The sequence below is a fragment of the Cynocephalus volans genome, chromosome 16, assembly GCF_027409185.1.
Source record: "Cynocephalus volans isolate mCynVol1 chromosome 16, mCynVol1.pri, whole genome shotgun sequence".
NCBI classification, from domain to species: Eukaryota; Metazoa; Chordata; class Mammalia; order Dermoptera; family Cynocephalidae; genus Cynocephalus; species Cynocephalus volans.
This window is the reverse complement of record NC_084475.1, coordinates 3,644,455-3,668,872: the sequence shown is the minus strand read 5'-3', so window position 1 is coordinate 3,668,872 and position 24,418 is coordinate 3,644,455. Positions and strand designations below refer to the sequence as shown.

At 44.1% G+C, this 24,418-nt stretch overlaps 1 protein-coding gene across 1 annotated transcript in view; it reads left to right on the top strand.

Annotated features, from left to right (window-relative positions):
- PITPNC1 (phosphatidylinositol transfer protein cytoplasmic 1) overlaps positions 1–24,418 on the top strand; it is a 241,292-nt gene that overhangs the window by 167,506 nt on the left and 49,368 nt on the right. Inside the window, exon 6 of the mRNA XM_063081104.1 lies at positions 24,038–24,133. Coding sequence (XP_062937174.1) covers positions 24,038–24,133 — 96 coding nt within the window. The remainder of the gene's footprint in view (positions 1–24,037; positions 24,134–24,418) is intronic.

Here is a 24,418-nt window from a genome sequence, read left to right as displayed (position 1 = left end):
ATTGGGCAAAACGTTCAGGGACTTTAACAGGTTTCTTTCTCTGTGAGGTTGCGGTAATGTACTGGAAGAGTCCTACGATATCTCAAGGGCGGTCAGCACCTGCCCTGAGACATGGGGGAGACGGACCAGTTCTCAACAGACCTAGATTTACTTGTGTTGTTCACAAACATTATTCTGAACTGAAAAGAATGTAAAGTCTTTTGGTGTGTAGACTGTTCCCTCGGGTGTTCTTTATTCCGTAGAAGTCTAGTAAATTCTTATGGTTTAAAGACTCTTTCCCTCAATTTTCCTTACTCCCTTGGGTCAATTTTTAAAATGATAAAGAATGTTTTGAACCAAATGATTGATAAAAGCCACTTATCATAGTTTCTGACAGATCATAGTTGTTTAGTAAATATCAATTATCTTCCTCAATCCCTTGTCTTTACTTGTCCGTGGGAATCTGAGAAGATCTTTATTTTGTATTGAAAGGAGAGATTATCTCAATGGTGAGCATTTATTTAGCACCAGGAGTGATCAGTCTGATGGGGAAGCAAGCACTGTCATTGCAGCATTATGATAACGTGGTAGGTGCTCTAGGGGACACAGGATAGAGGATGAGACTAGACAGAAAGGCAGGATTGTGGTACAGGGAGAGACTAGCTGGGAGAACAGGAGACTTTTGCAATACATCAGATGAGAGAGAATGCAATCCAAGAGTTTAAACAGTGACAGTAGAAATAAAGAAGGGAGAATTAATTAGGAAGAGGGAGAGACATCGGTGCCTAGTTGGATTTGGGAATGGCGTGTGGCGACTGTCTCAGGGGTCTGGGATAATTCAGGGTTTTGCTATATAGGTGGATGGTAGTGCCACCAATTAAGACAAGGATTTTTGTTTTTTAAGTGGTTTAGGAGATGCTGTGGTCTGAATGTGTATGTACCTCCCAAATTCCTATGTTGAAATCCTAAGCCCCCAAGGTGACGGTATTAAGAGGTGGGGTCTTTGGGAAGTGGTTAGATATTAAGGGCAGAGCCCTTATGAATGGGATTAGTGTCCTTATAAAAGAAGCCCCAGAGAGACCCTCACTCCTTCCACCATGCGAGGACACAACAAGAAAGCACTGTCTATGAGCCCGAAAGTGGGCCCTCACCAGAGACCAAATCTGCCTTGATCTTGGACTTCCCAGCCCCCAGAATTGTGAAAAATAAATTGCTGTCATTCATAAGCCACCCAGTTTATGGAATTTTCTTATAGCAGCCTGAACAGACTAAGACGAGGAGAGGTTGATGAGTTTATATTTTGTCCAGTTGAGTTTGAAGTGTTCATGGAAAATTTAGTGAAAATAACACGTAAGGAATTGGATATAAAAATTCAAAGCTGAGACCTAGAAATACAGACTTGGAAATCATAAAGTAAATGTCATTTTGAAGTGACAGGAATGGAGCATATTATGCAAAGGATAAATGAGAGGTAAAGAGAAAAGAGGGGCAAGGATAGAAACTGTGGGAATATCTACATTTAATGGGAAGGAAATGGAGGAGCATCTCATAAATATGAACGAAAAGGAGCAAGCACTCTGACAGGTCGGAGGAGAACTGGGATGTGGGGGTAGGAAAAGGAGAACACTAAGGAAGAAATTGCCACCAATTATGATAGCAACAGAGTTCAATGAACACAGAATTTAAAAGGTCCTGCGGGATTGAGCAGTAAGAAGGTCATTGGTGACCTTTATGAAAACAAGTGGAATGGCAGGGCAAAAGCTAGCTTGCAGTGTACCAAAGAGGAATTCCAAGTGGCTTGTCTGTGAAAAGAAGGAAAGTAATTGGATCAGAAGGGGCCTCAGGTTGAAGGTTGAAACCTTTGCAAGACTTCTTGTCTTGGTAGAAAACAAGTTTCATGTTCTGATGCATCTCCTCTGTTCCAAACAGATAACAATGACATATATAATACGAAAATAGAAAGCCAAATTGACATAGCTAGGCTCGTGGATCAGAAACTCAGGAGGATGGAGGGGCTGGGCTCTGAAGCTGGGGACAGGCAGTAGCTGGCGTCGATGTGTCTTATAAGGCAGTGAGACTAAAAATGCTCTGTGCAAATAGGAAGCAAAGCCAGCCTCACTGTTTAGAGAAAGAGGCTGGGGTGGAGCTCCCCGACTGGTAAAGGAGGCTGTAAGGATCCCCTATGAGTGCTGCCTGGGCCATGACTTAAAGTAGTGGTTTTGCTCTTGGAAGGCAACTCAAAAAGACTCTGCAAACCTACTGTTAATAAGACAGGCAATATGATCATCAGTCAGAATGTGAATTTACTGCAAATGAAAATGATTTTGTAGATAGATCTGATAGTATATTTGGGCTGCTCAAAGGGAAAATAAAGAAATAGTGTTCATTTAAAAAGAATGAAAAATTAGGAAACAAAAAAGAAGCAAAACCTTAGGATTTGAAAAAGAACCGTATAGAAACTTAGGGACTGAATTGTTGAAATGAAAGACTCAGTAGATAGACAAACTCCAGGCTAGACACAACTGAAGAGGTAATTAGTGAATTGGAAGATAGTATTCAGGAGTATAACCCATTTCATAGCACAGAAATAATACAAAGAATTTTTTAAAAACAAATAGTTAAATGAGGTGGAAAGAATAAGTGTTGCCATATAGTTATCTCATAGGAGCAGGAAAATACAATGGAGGCAATAGCAGAAAAGCAATATTGGAAACAATAAAAACCAAGAATTTTCTAGAATTGAGGAGAAACACGAATCCCTAGATTAAAGTATCCTTTGAGTAGTGATAATAGTGGCTGACACTTACTGGACACTACATTCCAGGCACTGTTCTATATGCTTTTCATGTTTTAATTCATTCATCCTCTTAATAACCCTGGGATAAGAGCATTTTACATGTGAGTAAACTGGAAAAGAGATTGTATATAACTTGCCCAAGGACACACAGGTAGGTGGTGGGATTTGACCCTAAGCAGCCTGTCTACCCTCTAATACCTCTCTAAATACTAAGGAATTAACAAAAACAAATTCATATCTAGACACATTGTAATGAAACTGTAGCATATCAAATATTTTTTTAAAAACTCTTAAAAGCTACTCAAGAGCATAGACAGATCACATATGAAGGAACAACAGTCACCCTAATGGTGGATTTCTTATTAGCGACCATAGATGGAGGAAGTCAGTGAAAGGGTATATTTTAAAAGTGAACCCAGGGGAAGGCACGGGACACAAGAAACAAACGTGAGACCAGCAATTGATAAAATGTTATACATTAACTCTTGACTGAGAAATGCTGAGAGGAAGGAGCCAGTCGGCCAGTGGGAGTTTGGAGTCAGAGGAGGAAGTGCCTCCACCTGGAAGCCAGAGTGAATGGTCTTTGTCAGCTCAGAGACAGGAGGAAAGGCCAGAGGGCAGGGCAGGTAGGAAGGGAAAGAAGGGGCCAAAAGTCACTGGAGCTCACGCCTGATGCCTGTAGTTTCCAGTAATGTGGGAAGAAAGGTCGTCTATGGTAAAGGAAGGAGACGGGACAGAGGGCTTAACGAGGGCTGCGGTCAAAGATAACCTTCGTGGTAAACGAACGAGAATAGTAAGAGGATTGCTTGCAAGCCTTGGCAGTCTGGTGATTTGGGAAATGTTGAATGAGTAGTGCCACCAGCCTAAATAATTGTGTCATCTTCCCAGCTGTGCCTTGCAGCCTGCGTGTAGGAGCACAGGAAATGGTTGAATTGATTCAGGATCTGTTTTCAGGGTGGGTTAAGCAGGGTATGGAAAAATTGAGTAAGTGAAGGTCAAGATGAGCTAGTGGAGGCTTCCAGGGATCGGAGGGTTCAGTGAGGTCAAGGAGAAGGTGTCCTGGGAGTGAGCGTGAGAGAATTGAGGTTGAGCTTGGAGAAAAAGTAACTAGAGTTTTCAGATTTCAGGAGTGGAATAATTCCAGGAGATTCGAGACCACAGTAGAGCTTTCAGGGAAGCGGTTAGCTAAAGTGGAGTGGAGGTGAAGGTCCCCGGAGGAGAAGCGGAAAAGGAATGAGGAGGCTGGGCCCGTAGCATTGATGGGCTGTCCATATGGTCACGGAAATCACAAAGATGCGGACATGAGTTGGGGTAAAAGAGATTCCTGAGCGTGCTCCACAGCATTCAGTGAAGTCAGGGTCAGGGTAAGGTGGTCTGTAAATAACAGCGATCGTCAGTGAGACCGTGTTGCCAGAAAGCATAAGGCTGGAAGAGGGGGGCCCCTCCACACTGAAAAAGTGCCAGTCATTCTGCAAATGACCACAACCTCTGGGGATTTTAATGTGCTTTTAAGTTTTCTCCCGCGCAGTCTTTGTAATCATTTTCTAGAAATGGATCAAGGATTCCGAAGGTGCTGCCTCTTCAATATTGAGTTCCATATTCCAAGGAAGAAGCACATCTCACCTACACCATCCCCAAGACCCCGCTTTGCACACGTGTGCCCAGCCACAGGGGCTGTGGTGTTTGCTGCATGAGTACACGGAGACTATGGCAAACCCCGGGCCGCCTCTTAAAATCAGAGCCAGTGAGTTCTAATCAATCTGAGCAGCAATCACAGAATTCAATAGTCCTCTCACACCTTTTCCCAGGCCTCAAAGTCCAGAGCCAGAGCCACTTGCCGACTCGGGTGATGATGGCAGGGCCCCATCTAATGGCTCTCTTGCAAAGTGCAGGTGGAGCAAGCAGGCTTGTCCACGCCCCTTTCCTCAGTGAAAGGAGGCAAAGAGGGTAGAGGGTAAACCAGAAGCCCCAGGTAGGAAGGAACTTCTTCAAGAATGAAGAAGTAATAAGGATGACAGCAATGTGGATGATAGGAATACGGATACTGGCAGGACTACTTACCAGGCGTGAGCCCAGCATCCTGCTAACCTGTCTATAGCCACGCTCTCATTAAATCTTCACAACCATTAATATCCCCATTTTACAATCAACATGGGGCTTAGCGAGAGACAGTGAACTGCACAGGATCAGAGCTAGCGAGTGTCAGACCTGGGACTCTATTCTAGGTTAGTTGAGCCTCGGAGCACGAGCTCTCATACAACTAATACGCTATACAAAGGTACTTCAAAAAGTTCATGGGAAAATGGAATTAAGATAATACAAATCTTTCCATGAACTTTTTGAAGTACCCTCGTATTTGGCTCTAAAAAGAAAATGATAAGACTGTATGTGGGGTCTGCTACTTGGGTTCTTAAATCCTGATTGAAGGTTTTAATTTTTAGGGTAAGGAATGGGAAATAAGTCCCTTCCATCTTACAGAAGCAATGTCAAAAGGAATTAAAATTTTTTTCTCCCTCCAAACTTTGCTGAGCAGCAAATATCCCTGAAAGGAATTGTAGTAGGAATAAGATTCCTTATCATCTTGTTTCTTCAAATACTCTCTACTAGGAGGAATTTTCTCAGGGGTTTAGTGCCTCATAAAGGGTGCTTATCACCTGGAATAGTCAGGAGAATGGCTTGCATTTTTTATACATAAAAACCACGTCTGCGGTTTTTACACATCTTCAGACATGGCTGGAGGACAGAGCTGGGTCATCTTAAGCCTGGCTCAGTTCAGATTCCCCAGGATTAAAAGGTGAGGCTACCATGCTAGTTGCAGAATTCTGGTGACCCATGAAGGAGGGGATTTTGTCATGAAAACGAGCAGACTGTGAGAGAAAGAGGATCTGGGTGAGAACACCATTTTAGGAAAGAGAGACCAGAGACCCAAAGGCAAGAAAACAAGTTAAAAATAAAACGAGGCTAACGATAAACTTAAGGCCTCCTTGACTTGAGCAAAGTTGGACTGAGAACTCTCTTCCTAGAGCCCAATGTCTGAACAATTTCTTGTTCTTACCTCTTAGCCCCTCATTTCTTCTTCAGCTCAAATCAAGTGCCAAAGGGCATCTCAAAATACCCACAGCCTGAACTACTCAGTATGTCTCCCATGTGGAGAGAGACAGCTCTGCAAAAGTCTTTGTCCTGGACCTTTTATGGATTTTCCATAGTCTGTGCAAGACCTTGGACATATGCCGCCTGCCAGCTGGCAGCCACTGTCCTGCCTGGGAACAGATCTTGCTCCTCACTCCGGAGAGTCCTCATCACTGGGTTTATTATGAATTTTTCCAGTTTCACATCTTTATCCTTCAAACCTTCTGACCTTTTCTTAATGAAGGTTTTAGCTAGGGGAAATTGCATTAGCGGCTCATGTATTTCTGTCAACCCTCTAAATTATGTTAGTTGTAAGTAAAGGCAGTACAATAAGTCCTTGTATTTGCTGTGGGCTGTTCCTGGGAATCATAATGGATGATAAAATAATAAGTAATGGGCAGGAAGATGGCTCTTAAAACCAGGTCGGAAAACTCCTCCAGTGCCAGACAGAAAAAAAGCCTCCTGAGCGGTTATCAGGAAATCAAGTGAATTTAGGAGGCATTCATGAAGCTCCTGTTACGTACCAGCACCAAAGACGGATACCTAACGCTTACAGTTAAGAGAGCATCGTACTATGTATTATCGCAGCTAACGTTCATAACAACACGTAAGGTGGATGTCCAGTTTGCATGTGAGGGCGCTGCTGTTGAGAGATGTCTAAGGAAATTACCCAAGACCACACAATTAATAACTGACAAACTGAGGTCTCTGGTCTTTTGTTTGTGCGTCCTTTGCTCTTTTCTTGCTCCACCTAAAGCATGAGGACCACTCTGGCTCCAGAAGCAGATCCTGTGGCCTGAGTGGACCTCAGTGGGGAGCCTCAGATATAGCAGCTTTCTGCCCTAAACTGGCTGAATGAATGTATGGAACAGTGGGCAATGGGTGGTAAATGAAGGAATTATTCACCAGTTTGGTTGAAAAAGTCTTCGATACGAAAACATGTCTCACACAATTCGTTTTAAAAAATGGGGTTGAGAGAAATGAGAGAGGAAAGAGGAATATTTTCTTTATCAGACTTTGGGGAAAAGCATCCTTGCTTTAAATATCCAACATGGCATCTATCTTTGTTGTTGTTGTTGTTAAAACGAGCTGACCCCTTTTTACCCAAACTCAAATTCAGATGCCTTCAAAAAGATGGGACAATGTGTAGAGAATGAATGAAGACTTGCACTGAAAACCAGCTTTTCCAAAGAGCTCTAAAGGAGCAGGTTAGATTTGGCTACGTAGGAGAGGTTTGCAAATGCAGGCTGGACACACACTTGGGTGACCAGGTGAGGGGTAAGGACTCGCTGCTCGGAAGATTGTGTCTCCATCTCAGAAACATTTTTGAAGCTTGGCTTCGTAATGGAAATGCCGCCACAACCTGCTGTCAGCAACCACGATATTAAACAGGCACAGAGCCAATAGCCATGGCGTGTAGCCAGCAGGGAGAGGTCAGCATCACCAGCAAGGGAGTTTAGGCTCAGGGCCAGAGGAGTTTTGTTTTTTTTTTAAATTTTTTCTTTTCATTAAAAAGTAATAATAAAAAGGGAGAGAGAGAAAGAAAAAAAGAAGGAAAGGTGCATAAGAATTCGCGTTCAGCAGCCCTCATTCAGATGGCTCTCCTTGGATATCCAGATAAGTATAGAAACACGCCATTCCTGCCTGAAAGCTTGGCAGTTGCTTGACCTTAAAATGGTCTCTGCAGTAACCCTTCCAACCTGCCCCACTCCACCCGATTCTGTCCTTGGTTGGCCCATGTGCAGAATGGAGCACGTTACCTCCGGCACAGGGAAAATAATCAGTAAGGCCCGTTTTTCCACTTGGGTTGGAGGAAGCACCATTTGAGTGAACCTTGGGGTTACTACCTTCCTGCCCACCGCTGCTGAGGAAGAAATGTGGGGCAGTTGGAAGCCCGTGGCACCTGCTGCCTACTGGTGGAGCGTCATCCCGGCACCCAGGAAGAGCTCCTGCAAGACAACATTTTCTTACAACCTGCTCCCTTTGGAGTGCAGCCTTCTGAGATCTCAGGAAAGGGAGCCAGCCCAGGAGTTGTATGATGCAGCACAGCCAAGGTAGCATTTGGGATCGTCCCCTTGACATACCCCCACCCCACCCCCCACTCAGGGCATGCAGCACCAACTGCCCATGCCCGACCCCTGTGGATGGGCAGAGGCTTCTCTGTTGCAGGCAACTCTCGGAGACTGGATGAATGTGCCCAGTTCTTCTGCTTTCTCCAAACCAGCACAAGATTTGTTATGACCTTCTTTAAAGCTTTTTTTTTTTTTTTTTTTAAACTTCTAGGGCCGACCCCGTGGCGCACTCGGGAGAGTGAGGCGCTGGGAGCGCAGCAGTGCTCCCGCCCGCGGGTTCGGATCCTATATAAGGATGGCCAGTGCGCTGCTCACTGGCTGAGCGTGGTACGGCCGGTCACAAAAAGACAAAAAGACAAAAAAAAAACTTCTAACCTACAGAGAAGTTAGCAAGAATAGCACAGTGATTATAGATTCTCCAACTGTTAACATTTTTCACCATGTGCTTTGTCTCTCTCTCTCTCTCTCTGTAAATATTTACACATTATTTCTTTTTCCCAGAGCCTTTTGAGAGTAAGTTACAGATACCGTGACCCTTTGCCCTTAAATATGTGAGTGTGCATGTCCTAAGAACAAGGACTTTCCTTTATGCAGTCATAGTGTAATGATTAAATTCTGGAAGTTTCACATGGATACCACACTTTTATCTGATGTCGAGGCATGTTTACATTCTGCCAATTGCCCCCCAAAATAATAGCGAACGACAATAAAAACTTTCATGATTTGTGTTCTAATATAGGCACGCAGCACGTTGCATTTAGTTGTCACTTTAGTCTCCCTCAATTGGGAGTAGTTTCTCAGCTTTTCTTTGTCTTTCACGACACTGACATTTTGAGTAGTACTGGCAAGTTTTGTGAATGTCTCACTCCTGAGTTTTCCTAATTGTGTTCTCATGGATTCGAACTCTGCGTCTTTGGCAGGAATTCTATATTAGTGATATTGGGTCTCAGTGGACTTTTGAAATGTCCTTTCCCCAACATATGTGGCTTCTCTGTGTTTTGTTTTCTGGCCTGTGAGAAGACTTTGGCCTCCTTTGGTTTTTCAAGCTGTGTTCATCACAACACTGGTGCCAGGAGCCCATGTGAAGGGTTGGTGTTGGTGGAGGCTCAGGCCGGTGTGTTCTTCCAGGCACTGGCAGCCTGTGCTGAAAACTCACCCTGAGAGAGGGCAGGAAGATCCCAAAGCAGGGTGTATTTGTCTGTTTCTGTTGCTTATGATGGAATACATGGAACTGGGTGATTTATAAAGAAAATGAAATTTAGAGCCCTCAGATCCATGCCCCTGACCACCATTTTTAATCCATTCACTACTGCACAGTCCTACAACCCAATCACCTCTTCAAGGCTCCACCTCTCAATGACCATAATAGGATTTCCCACCCTCTTAACAGTCATCATCAGGGCTAAGTTTCTAATATGTAAAATTTAGGGGACACAATTCAAGCTTCAGTGAGTTTTGGGGGGACATAAGCCAATCCACTACAAAGGGGCAACAGTGGACTCCTTCGAACCTGGCCTCTAACTCCTGCAAAGTGCCGACAAAGCCTTACTGGGGGTCATTCAGAGCAGAAGTGGATCTGATTGGATAAGCAAAAAAAGGCCAAATTCCCTGGCTGCAAGTTTGCCTTTATACCCAAGCCCGGGCATTCCCTTTGGTGGTTTTACCTGTTAAATGTTACATCCCGGGCATTCCATTTGGTGGTTTTACCTGTTAAATGTTACATCCATCCTACTTCGCCACTCCAGCTACTATTACCCTAGTTAAGGTCCTTATCTCTTTTCCAAAACAGTCTCTCACTAAATCCATTTCCCACAGAGCTAGCTGGGGGGAATGCACCTAGACCCCAGATCTCACCATTATCACAGTAGCTTCCATTGCCAGGATAGAATTCCCCAGAATCTGGCACTCAAGCCCTTCTGTCATCTGGCCACTGCTTTTCTCTGTAGTTTCTCTGTTCCATGCTTCCTGCTTCAAACTTGTATTCTTAAAATATCAGATGTTTCTAGAATCTTCAGCATCAGCATTACCTGAGAGCTTGTTAGAATCTCAGGCCCCACCCCAGACCCACTGAATCAGAACCTGTGTGTAAGCAAGCAAGATGCCCCAGGCAATTTGTGTGTACATTAAAGCACAGGAAGTAGTGCGTAGAACATACTGGAAGGGCATGTTCCATGCAGGGAACTAGGTTGCGCCTCAGGCTCTGCGGTCCTTGGTATTGAAGCATGATTTTCAAACTATTCTGTGGTTCAAGAGATTCAGCCCTGAAATTAAATTTGAAATTGTTTTTCCAAATTTGAAGAAGTAAATAAATTTAGTGGATGGGCTTTATCTGAATTTTACTTTTTCCTCTCGCAAATATTTTTCTAAACTTTGACATCTGCTACTGCTTGTTGGCTAACAAGATGTCATCTGCTGGCAGACAGCAAAATGAAAAACTACTAGCAAACACATGCTAATGTTAAAACTCAAGGTTCGTGGTGTTTAGTCTAACAGATCAGTTCAACAACAGCAAAAAAATAATAAACAAAAAATGTGTTAAGCTTCTGTTTACATACAAGATACTCAAAGAATGTCTGAGGGATGCACGATGAATGAGATTCATCAGTTGTAAAGCATGTTCCCCATGCCCCAAGGCCACATGCTTATAAAACTGGGGCACTTAATGGGACTTCAGCAATAACTGTCCTCTCACTGCAATCCTTGGGATGCTACTAATCTAGACTTGCAGAATTCAGCAAAATAAAAGATTTTTGCTGTCAAGTTTATTTCATCTTCCCTATGCAGGCAGCTATCCTAAACAATAGAACCAGGACATTGCTCTGGATTCCCCAGTTTCATAGATGATTTTTAAAACAAAAATCACAGTGGGCCCGTTGCCACTTACTGGCTTTGGCTTTATTCAACAGCTTGGAGTTGAAGGATTATTGTTGAACCTTTCCTGGAGTGTTAATTATGTACGACCCACTAATTTAACAAAAGGAGCAACAGCTGAGACAAACCATTTATTAGAGATAGTGTTTCCCTGGCAGTTCCATCAGGGAGATATGGGAGCCCCGGAATTAAATGATAACCAAATGTTACCCCCAAAATGAATTTGTTCTATGTATTGTTGCTTTACTGAAATGCTTAACTGAAAGATAGTCAAGAACAGGTTGGCAGAGGCCATGATCTTGCAAGATAAGTTGGTGTGTGTCAGGCAGGCAGATAAGGTGGGAAGAGCCTTGGGGCAAAGGAGGAGCAAGAGGCAGAGCATGGAAGGTTGAAACAGTGAACAGAGCATGGCTAGGAAAGCTGATGCTCTGAGGGGCAAGTGGGGCCTGCCTGGAGCAAGGAAGAGAGAAAGGAAGACATTTCAGGCGGGTGAGTTGGTGGGTGGAAGCATGCAGACTAAGTCCATCTGTTTGTCAAGCATTTGGAAGTTTGCAAAGCACCTTCACACCTATTATCTCACCAGGTCCTGACAGCTCAGTGAAGGGGCGGGACAAGTAGATGCTCACTTCCATGTGATGCAATGGAGGCCTGGAGGAGTTTCCAGGGTTGCACAACTCCTACTTTGAGGAGCCAGGATTCGAATCAGATATTCTGACTCCTGGACTCTGCTCTTTCCACACACTGAGATGTTCCAGGGGCATTGAAGAAATCCCTGTTATACTGGGAAGAAAACTCATGGGTGGGTTGGGGGAATGGATGGATGGTTGATAGATGGATGATGAATGGATGGATGGATAGATGAATGGTGGATGGATGGCTGATGGCTGATGGATGGATGGGGAGATCAGAGTCTCAAGAGAAAGGAAGTTAGAAGTTCTGCAGTTGCCCAGATGAGATAGAGATTAGAAGGTCTGTCAAGGAGATGGATTGGTGAGATCTAGAGGCTGTGGAATGCACAGGACTTAGTGCCTGACCAGATGTGAGAACGAGAAAGAAATGAGTGTAGGATGGTACCCAAGTTTCTAACTTGGAGGATTACAGGACCAAGAGGGGAAACAGATTTAAATCTCAGAGCCAAAGGGGTAAGGAAGGGGATGATGAATATAGTTCTGAATACGTTAGTTTTGAGTAAAACCCGAGATGAGCGTCCAGTGATCAGTTGACATCAATAAGTCTGAAATTCAGGAAAAGTGTCTGAGATATCCCTGAGATTCGTTAGGCCATTAGCAATCAAAAATGAACACTTTATTACAGGCGTTCACTGTAGTATTGTAAATAACACGAAAAAAAGGAGAGAAAGAAAAGACAAAAGGGAAAAGAAAGGAAAAGTCTTAAACGTTTAACGGTGGGAAGATTGGGTCATTTCTGTTACAGCCACAAAATGAGATGCAATTCAGACCTTACGAATGAGTCCTGGGCTTGTGGGCCAGCATCCCCAGTCCCCTTAAGGATACTGACATCTCACATTGACAGGGCACTTCCGTGGCCAGGCAGGAATTAAGTGGGCTTTCACTGCTTTATGTCATCGAATCCTCCCTACTCCCTGACCAAGGAGGAACTGACACTGCTCTCACTTTACGGGGGAGAAAAGTGAGGACCCATTGTCCTCCGTAGCGTGCCAGGGTCACCTCAGTCTGTTGGACTTGTCACCTCCCCACTGTATTTTTCTCTCTACCATTTTCCTACTATATTTTCTATAATCAAAGAAGTATTACAGTTATGAGAAGGAGAAAAGAAAAGCTTGTTATTTAAAAATGACATCGCAGACAGCCCAAAATTGATTCACAAGAATGTATTTGAGAGCTGGTCCATCGAGGCAGGGATGAGGCAGCTGGTTCCTCATCACTGGGGAAAAACAGAAACGACAGGCCCATCAAGTGGCCTTGGACGTAATTATCCCATGACCTTGGGAAGAGCTCTGGAAGCCAACCCCCGCCCCATCTGCTAGCCCTAGCTTGTCTTACACATGCCTGAGACCTTCTTCTGGAGCCTTCTGATCAGCCGCCTGGGGGTCTGTGGGGCTCAGCCAGGAGACCTTGCATAGCCCCCCGACTTTGCCTTGGGAGGTATTTACAACCAATCCACCCAGAAGGGAAAACCAAACCAAGCAAGCTACTAGGAAAGCGTAACAATTTGTTTCTTTATTTTGATTTTTCTGACGGTAGATGCAATCTATCGTGACTCTTAAGTGGTTTGGGGCTGGTGCCCATCCCATTGTTTTGCCCAGAGAGGCTCGCCAGGAATGAGCTGGAAGGAGACGCAGGCCCTGAAGCACCTAAGGACGCTTATTTGTTGAATAAGAGAAGGAAAGTCTGACCTCTAGAGGGCAAGGCCTTGTCTGGCTTTGTCGTCTCTGACTCCCGGTGGCTGTCCCACCCACGGGCCTCAGCAAGCCACCCATCGCAGTATTTCCTTCCCTGCCCTCGAGGCTGAGTTCGTGGCTTCTCAGAGAAAAGCACCCGTACTTTTTCTGTAAGGAACTCTCCCTCTTTGTGCAAAGGATTTGTTGTTTGGGCTCAAAACAAGTTTAGGAAAGGCTGGGGGATCAAAGTCACCTCAATGTGGCAAACACCAGACCCTGAAGCTGTTGAAGGCTGGCCCCATACGAGCCTGGGAGCACTTCCAGGTTCTCTGTTGATTCATCCACTTTAGAGAAAACCAGCAGTTCTAGTTCCCAGGGACCAACCCGTGAACTGAAATAAGCAAGATGTGGGAGAAATGGGAACTATTTTAAGCTCAGCTTCTGAGGCTTATTTTAGGAAGCATTATTGATCATGCTGCGGGGAAACCGTACACCGTCACTGATGTCACTGTCCACAGGTGCACGCAGGAGGTGCTGGCTTGATCTCGTGAGACGGTCTGTGTTCCGAAGGAGGCTGTGACCAGGGGAAGAATTTGGATTGAGGCTACTCTGCACTGAGATTAGACCAAGCTTATGAAAGGAGCCTTGTTACAGCTGCCCTGGGAAACATCACTTAGAGGCGTTTTTGTGCCTTTAATGCCTTTTTAGTGAATGAATTGAGTCACAGAATTTGTGATCTTTTTGCAATGCTTTAATGTACTCTTCTGTCCGCCTCATTAGTTATCATGACCTAGAGCACCTGATTAGCACACTGTTTTTCCAAACAGGATTTTTTTCTCATCGGTCACCATGTCTCTTTGATTACTGTCTCGGGAACTTTCTCCCTGACCTTTTATCTCACACAAACGAGCCAGAGTTCTCCTCTGTGCCCTACATGGGACTTCAAGTCATGGCACGAAATGGTTCTCAGCCCTCCACTGGCTTGTTGGAGCTCTTTCTAGACAGGAACCCTGGAATAGAAGTGTCCCTTCCCTCAAAAGAGTCATCCTGTGAATGCATATCCATTTCGTCATCCGCTTTTACTCTTAGACCTCCACCTTACCACTTTCCCAGGCATCCTTTGCTCTTTCGTCTTACTGTTTTCATCTTCTCCAGGTGCGTTTATCAGCAGCTTTTTATTTTGAACTTCACTGATGAGCCATGCCCTAAGTTATTCCTGTCCTTCTGTCTATCGCATGTATTGCTGTCGTCAGGTTTTTGTCTGTTGTTTTGAGTTTTCTGTGACCTTTGGGGTGGGTGGAGAAAGGAAAAGGACAGACGTCCACCATTGCCAGCACACATTTAATGACAGAGAACAAAAAGGCTTAGTTGCCTTCATTCATGCATGTTCAGGACAGTGAGGCCTCTGGGAAGGCTAGCTTTTCTGCCTCCAGAGTGCAGAGTTTTGTCTTGATCTGGAGAATGGCAAAAAGGGCTCCAAAAAACATGGAGAGTCGTGTTAGTTTCCTAGGGCCGCCATAACAAATTACCACAAACTGGGTGGCTTAAAACAACAGTAATGTATTCTCTTACAGTTCTGGAGGCTAGACGTCCAAAACTGAGGTGTCAGCAGGACTACGCTCCCTCCAAAGGCTCTAGAGGAGGACCCTTCCCTGCCTCTGTCACTTCTGGTGGTTCCAGGCACTCCTTGGCTTGTGACAGCATCACTCCAACCTCTGCCTCTGTCTTCACTTACTTGATCTTCTTCTTTCTGTGTAAACTGTTCTGTATCTTAATTGTGTCCCTGCCTTCTCATTTTCTTACAAGGACACCAGTCATTGGATTTAGGAGCCACCCTAAATCTAGGATGATTTCATCCCAAGATCTGTAGCTAATTACATCTGTAAAGACCCAGTTTCCAAATAAGGTCACATTGTGAGATTCCTGGTGGACATGAATTATGGGGGGACACTATTCGACCTACTATAGAGTATTGATACCTCTGCTTATAAAGAAGTATCAAAGCACCATACAACGCAGCAATCCCACTCCTGAGTGTCGACTCTAGAGAAATGAAAAACCTGTCCACAGATGCTTTCAGCAGCTGTGTTCATAACTAGAAACGAGGAATGCATAAATAAACTGTCATACATCCTATGAAGGAATACGACTTAGCACCAAAAAAAAATGAACTTTCATATACACATCAGTGGGATGAATCTCAAAGGCTTATACTGAGTAAAAGGAGCCAGTCTCAAAAGGTTACATTGTATATGATTCCATTTGTATGATATTCTTACAAAGGCAAAAGCATAGAAATAGAGAACAGATCAGTGGTTGCCAGGAGCTGAGCTGGAGGGTGTAACTATAAATGATTTTCTTGGGGTGAGGGAACTGTTCCGTCTCTTAATTATAGTGGTTACAAGATTCCATACATGTGTTAGAATTCATAGACCTGTACACACCCCCCAAAAATCAGTGAAAAAAACATTTGTTTCTGGGGCAGGGAGTCTTAAAATAAAAAACAAAGATCAACGTATCTTACGAATGGTGTCGGGGTGTCATTTGTATTTTTGAATGATGAGATGGCACTAGATTTTGTATAAAGTTGATTTTTAAGATTGTATCTGTCCCTTAATAGAAGGATTGGAGGATTAAGATATGAATAAACTTTATTGGTGGTTGCTAATTTTTTCCTTGTACTTGACTGTATTTTTCAAATTAAAAACATCTGGTTCCTGAGAAACTTACAAAAAAAGAAAAGAAAAAGAAAAGGCCCTGGAGAACATGCCTTCTGTGCCGTTTAACCCAGGAAGGGGCCAGATTAAACAATTTGGGAGTCCACCACTTTCTATGATCTCAAACTGGGAATGGCCACTGTGTTGAGTTTCTCCAAGCCCCTGTCTTGTGTGTGCGTGTGTGTGCCCGTAAGGGGATCTGAACCACCACGCTCTAACCAAGTGAGTTAACTGGCCAGACCCAAGCCCCTGTCTTGAAAGCCTTCTTGACAGATAGTTCTATTTAGGAGTTTAGTTACTTTAAACTATTATAGAGAAACATTCAGTGACTGGTGTAAGAATAGGTGAAGCCTCCTTTCCTGGCACCACCAATACCCCAGTTTTTTGAACTGGCTCTCTCAAGGTGGCTCAAGATGTGTGGCGTCTTTTTTACTCACGCTTCTTGGCCTCCAAGAGACCCCTGCTGGTATCCTCACTCCACTGCTAATTGCTTAACTGGGGGCTAAACATCCGTCCAGGGAGCCCTGGCTGTCCCCAAGTGTGTGCCAGCCTCCCTTGCTTGCTGCCCTGAGACCTAATATACTGTAGGCTTGCTGGGTCATGCCCAAACCCAACCCGGTTTAACTGCAGGAGTGCAACTCTCTCACCTCAGAGGTGTCCTCACGTGGCCAGCTCGCACCCCTGACAGCCTTCCCCCCTCCTCACACACTTTGCCTCCTTCCAGAACAGCCTGGAAGTGTAACCTCGGCACAAAGACAGCTTCTGAAGAGAGGACTCCTTCTTGTAAGTCCCTTCCTCCCAATGCCTACTTAGAGCCCTTTAAAACTCAAACCCAACACTCTGGAAGGTAATTGAGCTCTCAGTGAAAGGACAGAGGGCACGGTAAGGGAAACAAAAGAGTGCCATGAGCACGTCCCACGAGATCGGAGGTGTTCTGTGGAGCTCCCCAGCAGCTCTGCACAGCTTCAGCACCGCCACTTCGGGGACAGGATTTTCTCATCCACTCTCAGGACTGAAACCTTTGCCTTCAGTTTGCTCTGCGACTCCCTGCCGACTTTGGAAAAACAGTTTTCTCTTCTGCACTGAAGGCCTAATGATATTGTCCACCAGGGAGCATTCTCCAGAGAGACACTGGCGTTTACCCAGCAGCTAAGACAATCTGGCCTAACCCTGATAGATGAGTTTCTTTACTCAGCCTAAACCCCTAAATCCTGTGACAAGTGGAGCATTTGATGAGGATTAAATAAAAGCAGTTCGCCTCTCACCGTATTACCAGATGGGGCTCTGATTCTGCGCCAAGACCAAGGTCAATTCAGGAGTGGGTCTAGGGCCATCACTTACCCCAGAGCTCCCAACACCAGCAGGCAGTTCTCTAGGCACCCCAGATGGAAACTTTGGCAGCCAAAATTTATACCCCCAGCTCTGGCCTCTGCACTGCACTGGGCAAGCACATTGTGGGACTGGATTCTCCTTTCCCCACAAAACCGAACAGCCAGTCTTTTGAGTCACTTCTGCTGGCCAGATAATAATCTGGGCCCGGGCCACTGTGGACCTATGTTGATTTCCCTCCTTGCTGAATTTTGACCTAAGTATTCTTGTCTGAAGCATAACTTTTAATACTTAGTACTTTGATAACATATAGATTATATAATACATGGTAGAGTTGATTAAATCTTACATTAAATCTAGTCTCTACAAAATTGTAAGCCCCCTTGAGAGTGTACCTTACAGATTTTTTTTTTTTTTTTGTCTGTTTTGTGACCGGTAAGGGGATCGCAACCCTTGGCTTGGCGTTGTCCGCACCGTGCTCAGCCAGTGATCGCACCGGCCATCCCTATATAGGATCCGAACCCGCAGCCGGAGCGCTTCTGCGCTCCCAGCGCCACACTCTCCCGAGTGAGCCACGGGGTCGGCCCTACCTTACAGATTTTAAGAGGCACAATGTTAAACACATAGTAGGTGCTTAATAAATATTTGCTGTTTCATTGATTACCATGCATCCAGCCTCTTCCTCTCTTCAGAGCACTGTCCTTAAATAATTCTATCTTCAGAACACGTTACCAAACTCTCTATTCTCTGGGAAATAGAAAAAAGAATAGAGACAGAGTGGGCTGGCCGGTTAGCTCAGCTGGTTACAGTGCAGCCTTGTAACACCAAGGTCAAGAGTTCAGTGCCCCATATGGGCCAGCTGCCCCCAAAAAAGGCAAAAATCATTTCTGAAAAGACTAATGAAGACCATCCTTTTTATCACTGTCTTAATGGCCATGGGGAAGACAAGGTGAAATGTTCTTGGGTTGGATCATAGAGCATACATATTTATGAAATAGTCACCATTGAATTGTGTTGTGAAAACGTTCTTGGGGAGAATACCAGTCGAGATGGGGTAATGAGATGATGGTTTTCATCACTGATGACCTGGACTGTTTTTATTCCCGACCATAAGTGCTTTTCAGGATCTCCCCAACTGAGTCTGCTGCTCTTAGATAACAATCAATAAACCATGAGCCAACCCTCGCCTCATATGCCTAAGGTATTAACCAGTGACCAGCATCTTCTCCTTCCCTCCACCAAGCCAATGGCCACTTTGCAGATACAGAGCATTAGAAGGAAAGTATTGTTATAGCAAGAATTCTGCTTCCAATGTTGCTTCTGGCTGAACCTGTCCTTGGTTGGTATATCTTAGCCAATTGTTTCCCCCATGAGAGCTCTCAAATGCCAAAAAAAAAAAAAAAGTTATAGTAGAGGAAAATAGTAGCTTAGCTAGGCTCTTTGTCCCTTTATTCCTATCTGAAGCATAAAACAAAGTGATGGGTAGATTTTTTTTGAAATCCCTATGAATCAGCCTCCTCTACCTTGCATCTTCAGTAGCCTTTACAGAAGGCAGGAAGATAGAATCCACATAGCCACTAAGCTTGGACCCTTTTTTCCCCTGCCTAATTTTTTAAAAATGCATAGACTTTATTTTTTAGAGCAGTTTTAGGTTTACAGAAAAAATGTGCAGAAAGTACAGAGAGTTCTCATCTAAGCTTGGATCTTCAATGATGAAAGTTATTATTGTAGAGAAAGGGACTACAGAATTCATGATTCCCAGGATGGTGGATTGTGAGCTTATGTGGAGGCACTCCAAATAGTGCTCTTAATGGATTGTAACAAGAGAAATCACAAAATCTAGAAACAAATCTAGAAATAGACAAGAACTATTACAAAATCTAGAAAGGCACACCAGTTCAAGGAGAAATCTAGAGTGTTGTTAAGACAGATTTCATGTTTATCAATGTATGTCTCCCTTCTTAGTTATGACTGCACGACACATAATCATTCATCAAATGGATTTATCCTGATTTCCTTGGCCATTCTCCCATCACGGGATACTTAAGCTATTTCCTTCCTTTATTTTTTTTCTTCACCATTACAATAATATTGCAATGAAAATCTTTGCATGCTTAAAGCTTTTTCAGTATTTAAGATTCTTTCCTAAGATAAAATTCTCAAAGCGTAAGCTTACTAGGTCAAAGTATATGAATGTTTTTAAGATGCTTGATACTTATTGCTGCTAATGTTTTTTAAAAAAGAGAAAATTATTCCCTTTTTATTTTGGAATCTATAAGATAGTATTGATTCAGGAGATTTGCCTTCTCATTGTAGTATCGCTCAGTTCTTATTAAAAGGAATATGTCTTATTGAGCATTCATTCCCTAGTCAAGGGGTGGAGGTCAGCAGAGTCAACCAGTTTGGCACCAAAATCCACTGCAGACGATCTGAGGGTAGATAGTAGAAGGGGAAGAAGGTACGCACATTCCCCCTCCCCCATGTCTCTGATAAGTACCCAAAGATGGGAACGTTATTACAGGTGATATAGGAAAAGTAACTCAATTAACTCCCAAACCCAAGTCCCATTCCGGAAGGAGATAAATTCTGCCCAAGAAGCAAACAAGACCGTAAAGGTGCACAGTTCTCCGGTGTGTCAGGTGCAGCCCTTTGGCTTGGTGTATTAACAAGATTGCATCTCATCCTAAAGCTATCTCAGCAGATCTCTAACTCCACCTCAAAGAGCCAGTGGTTGGACCAGAGCTCTGGCAGCAGCTGCTGCTGCCACTGGGGAAGCCAAAATGAACAGTTACTCTTGCTGAGTGTTTTCCTTTGGGGCCTGGCTAAGCCTCTGTTTGTAAAATTGTTGGCTTTGTTCTAGATTCTGCCCTGAACTGAGCAGGAAGTTTAGACTGTTTCACCCTGGCTGGGCCCTCCAATTACACTATACTGTGACACCACCACTTCCCATTTCCCTGCTGCAGAACCTCTGTCCACCCAGGTTGGCTGGCTATGGGGTGAAGGGACAGAAAAGGAACAGCCAAGGAGCAAGACACAGGAGACTAATATGATCCGGAGGTCACCTGGGTCCCTTGATCTCAACCTCATTAGGGCCACAGATCTCTTTGATCCTCAGATGAAAGTGGTCGAACCCTCTCTCCAGAAAAATTTTACATACATTCCAGGATATTTTACAGATAAGGACATGAAGGCCCAAAGAAAATGCAGGGACTTTCCCAGGGTTACACAGAGAAAATAACTGATTTCAAGTTCAGCTCTCCTGATTCTCAATGCAGGACCTATCAGCCCATACTAGGAGGTTCCCACTCTATGCTGAACCCTAGATGGGAATTACGGGAAGTTAGGATGTGTATGCTGACAACCAAGGACGTAGAAGTCAGGCTCATGAAAGGACACCAAGATCAATTAGGAAGCAATATTTCTGCCGTAGATTCCTCCTTGGAAAGCAGAAGCTAATGCCTTCCACTAATCCAGCAGGCACTTATTGAGCACCTACAAGCATCTCCCAAAATCTCAAATTACTGTGAGATTAATTATTTATTGGAAATGAAGACTCTTTGTAATGTCAAGCCTGAAAAGGATGTTGAGGTCCTCAAAGTGCTTTTTTGTGGCTTTTTGGTTTTTTGTGGTAGAAACCCCACCGAATATGTCTACTGCAAAGTTCAAGTAAGGCAGCTTTCTCATGCTTGGTATTTCAAAGACTTTGGCACCAGAATTAAGTGCCAAATGAATGAGGAAGACCAAAGGTTAGACTGAAGGGCACCTAAGTAGATCCTGCTGCAGCCTCGGCAGGAGCAGAAGAGCCCCATGTCTTCAGGGAGTTCTCAGTGACAGCCACTCAGGATATACATTTTATAAGAAGCAGGAGGACAACAGATTCCAATTTCATCTTTCTAGAAAGAAGCAGGAATCACTTTTCACTGATATTTATCGTCTCTGCTGGAGGCTAAGAGACAGGCTTTCATCCCTGGAGGAGCTTGGTTGTGGAGCCTCGAGACTTGCCCTGTAATCCGAGCTTCTCTGCTCACTGACTATATGACCTTGAGCAAGGCTCTTTACTTCTTTGAGCTTTGATTTTCTTATCTGAAAACTGGGAATAATATTATCCTCATAGTGCTATTGTTGAGTCAGTGCTAGTGGCTCCTCTCCCTTGCTTTACAGCCTCTTCTTTCTTTTATAGCAGACACTTTATTCTGCCTTATATTCTCAGTAATAGCTTCCCAGTCTGTCTCTCACACTAATGGTAACTTTTTAAGGGCAGGAACTCAGCCCTCAACTTTGTAGTCTCCAAAGCCCAGGGCAACACTTTGCATGCGATGGGTGTATCAGTCATGGCCCACTCAGGAGAAGGAAACCACACAATAACTCAAACAGGAGGAATGTAATATAAGGAATTATTAATCTTTGATAGGAACAACTATAAAGATGTAAAGAGAACTCTAAAGGGTACCCTAAGGCTGGGAGAGAATACCCAAGGAAGAACAGACTTGGAAGGGGCCCCTCTCCATGGCTGGGGTTCAGATTTCAATGGAAAAGGTGTGGTTGTAGCCTGCTGGATGGTGGAAGAGTTTGCTGGGTTGCCTGAACCAGAGCTGGTTCATAGTTGCTGGGTAGCAGGAAGCCTTTTGGGCACAGGTAAGATGAGACTGGTGGACAGGCCTGTAGAAGGAGTCAGGGCACACTGCCAATGCAAAGCCTGGAGCGCTCAGTGCCTGCATCAGGAGAGCCACAGAGCAATGGCCACTGGGCCCAGGGCAGGGCTGCAAGATCACTGAGCACCTATGCACTCTGGGCACACAGCCGGGGCAGAGCACCACTGAATGTCCCTACTGACAGACCTCGCAGCCAAGCAAGATCCAAATCTGGCAGAGAAGTCCCCCTCTTCCTGCAGTGTCCCTCCAGTGCCCTCTATTGACAAGGCTTGACGTAGTGTTCACCGAAAAGGAGAAATGCTTACAGGGTCCAGTCCATTAGCGCAGAGCACGGACAGGAGGGCGAATTTGGAGCTGAGAGACAATAACGTGATAATTGGTACAATGGGTGATCAAAATGTTTGAATTAAGTTAGGTAAAGCCACATAGCCTTTCAATAATCCCCTTAATTCCTGCTTATTCTCCTTGCTTTGAATCCCATAAATTTTACCACCAATAAATGTAAAACCTCTTTAACTTCTTTTGTAATTTACTCTCTGGAAGCTCATTTCCCTCTGGGGCGTTCTGTTTGTCTTCTTCATGAACATGTGTCCTTCTTCTCTTGGCTCACGCTTAAAAGAGACTGGCTGCAGGGGGCCGGGTGGAGAGAGTCACATGAGTCACACTAACAATCTGAGACTCGGTATTTCATTTCACAACTTATTTCTCCACTCAAACTTGAACTTGTTTTCCCACTGTCTGTTTCATTTCGAGGCAATCCACCTGTACCTCCCAAACACTTTAGGAGTGTCCCAAAGCACTTGACTTTAAGTGGCAGTGGAAAGAATCTGAGCTGATCCAAGAACCAATCCTTCTCTGCCTTTAAGGAGAATGCAGTGGTCACCTCAGGTCAGGCAGGAGAGGAGAGTTAATCTCCTTGGACAAATCTGAAGAGCCTAGTCTTCAAACATTTTAGAAGGAAATAGATAGTGGAGCAAACAGCAGCCTTAGAGGATAATTGCAAGCGCAGATATTATTTAGAAAGCATTTGGAAAGGACTAAGAGTTTCGAATTGAGAATCAAACCAAGAAGAGTATAGCTCGTAAAGAGCCCTTCAGCTGTTCTCTTGTGGGAGACCATGTTATTAACGGGCACCAAATTTGAGTTAAGACAATGTTCTTAAGCGTCGACCACTCTGTTCTTCCAAAATATTTCATTCTCTTATGAAGAATCAGGTATAATTAGTACTAACTGGTGATTCCCTGCAGTGCAGCTAAACAGTGAGATGGGGATATGGTTAAGATTTCTTCAAGAATGAAGTGGTTTTCCAAACTTAATCTGTTTACCATCCTTCCGAAGAATGATCATCCCTTTAGACCAGAAAAATGGCAATGGAAAAAACTAGAGGAACTTAACCTTTCTGTCAGAATTTATATCTGTATATTGTGGCTTCTTACCTTTTTTTTTTTTTTTTTTTTTTTGCAAGTAATGAACATTCTGAGCCAGCAGAACCTAGAATAGACTGGCAGGAAGCCATGTCCGTATTTATCTCCGTATTTTTCTAAGCTATACCTTGTCACTCCTGTGTGTACCAAGGGCATCATCCTCTTAAACAATCAGGAAAAATACATGTTTATCCCTGAGTAATTGGGATTGTGGTTTCTTTTCTTCTCTTTCCTTATCTGCATTTTCTGCAAGGAGTGTGTATCCCTTGTAAAATTAAATATACATAAAAATTTTAATGAAAACACATTTTTCTTCTCTAAATCTTGAGCTACGTCACTGTCCAGCCTCTTCATGCCCCCTGTTCAGATGAACTTCCAAAAATCAGCAGACTTTGGTTTTGGAAGAGATTTGTTTCCTCGCTCTTGAACTTCTAAGAGCAGCCTGCTTTTTCTTCTACCCCTTGCCAAGCGGTGCTTGATGCTACACCTGCCTCTGATGTGACAAAACCTAAGCGATGAATAAAAGGCTGTTATGGTTCTTGCACATTCCAAGGCAGGCGAGAGCACTAGCAGGGGGCACCGAGCCAGGTGGGGATGCTCTGTGGGGTGTTACGTTGCCTCAGGCACAGTTGTACCGATCCTTGGGCACCGTGGAGGATATCACCTGGTATCACTGACCTTTGATGTGTTGCTCTGCTTTTTCAGATTTTTGACAAAGAAGCCAAAGACCTAGAGAGAGAAGTTTGCTTTATTGATATTGCCTGCGATGAAATTCCAGAACGCTACTACAAAGAATCTGAGGTAAGCAGTAGGTGGGATGACATGTAGAAGAGATTCACCCATTCATTCACTCATTCAACACACATTTGAGTACCTCTTAACCTGGGAGACTTCCATCTGTTTTTGTATTAATTCAACTTGCTTTCACATCTTGTTGGGTTCTTTAACGCAGGTTTCAAAATTAAGCTCCTGCTCCTCAGGGACCGTCATTGGCCCTGGCTGCTACTTAATTTCAAGTTAGTTTTTCTTTTTTCTTTTTTTTTTAAAGATGACCAGTAAGGGGATCTTAACCCTTGACTTGGTGTT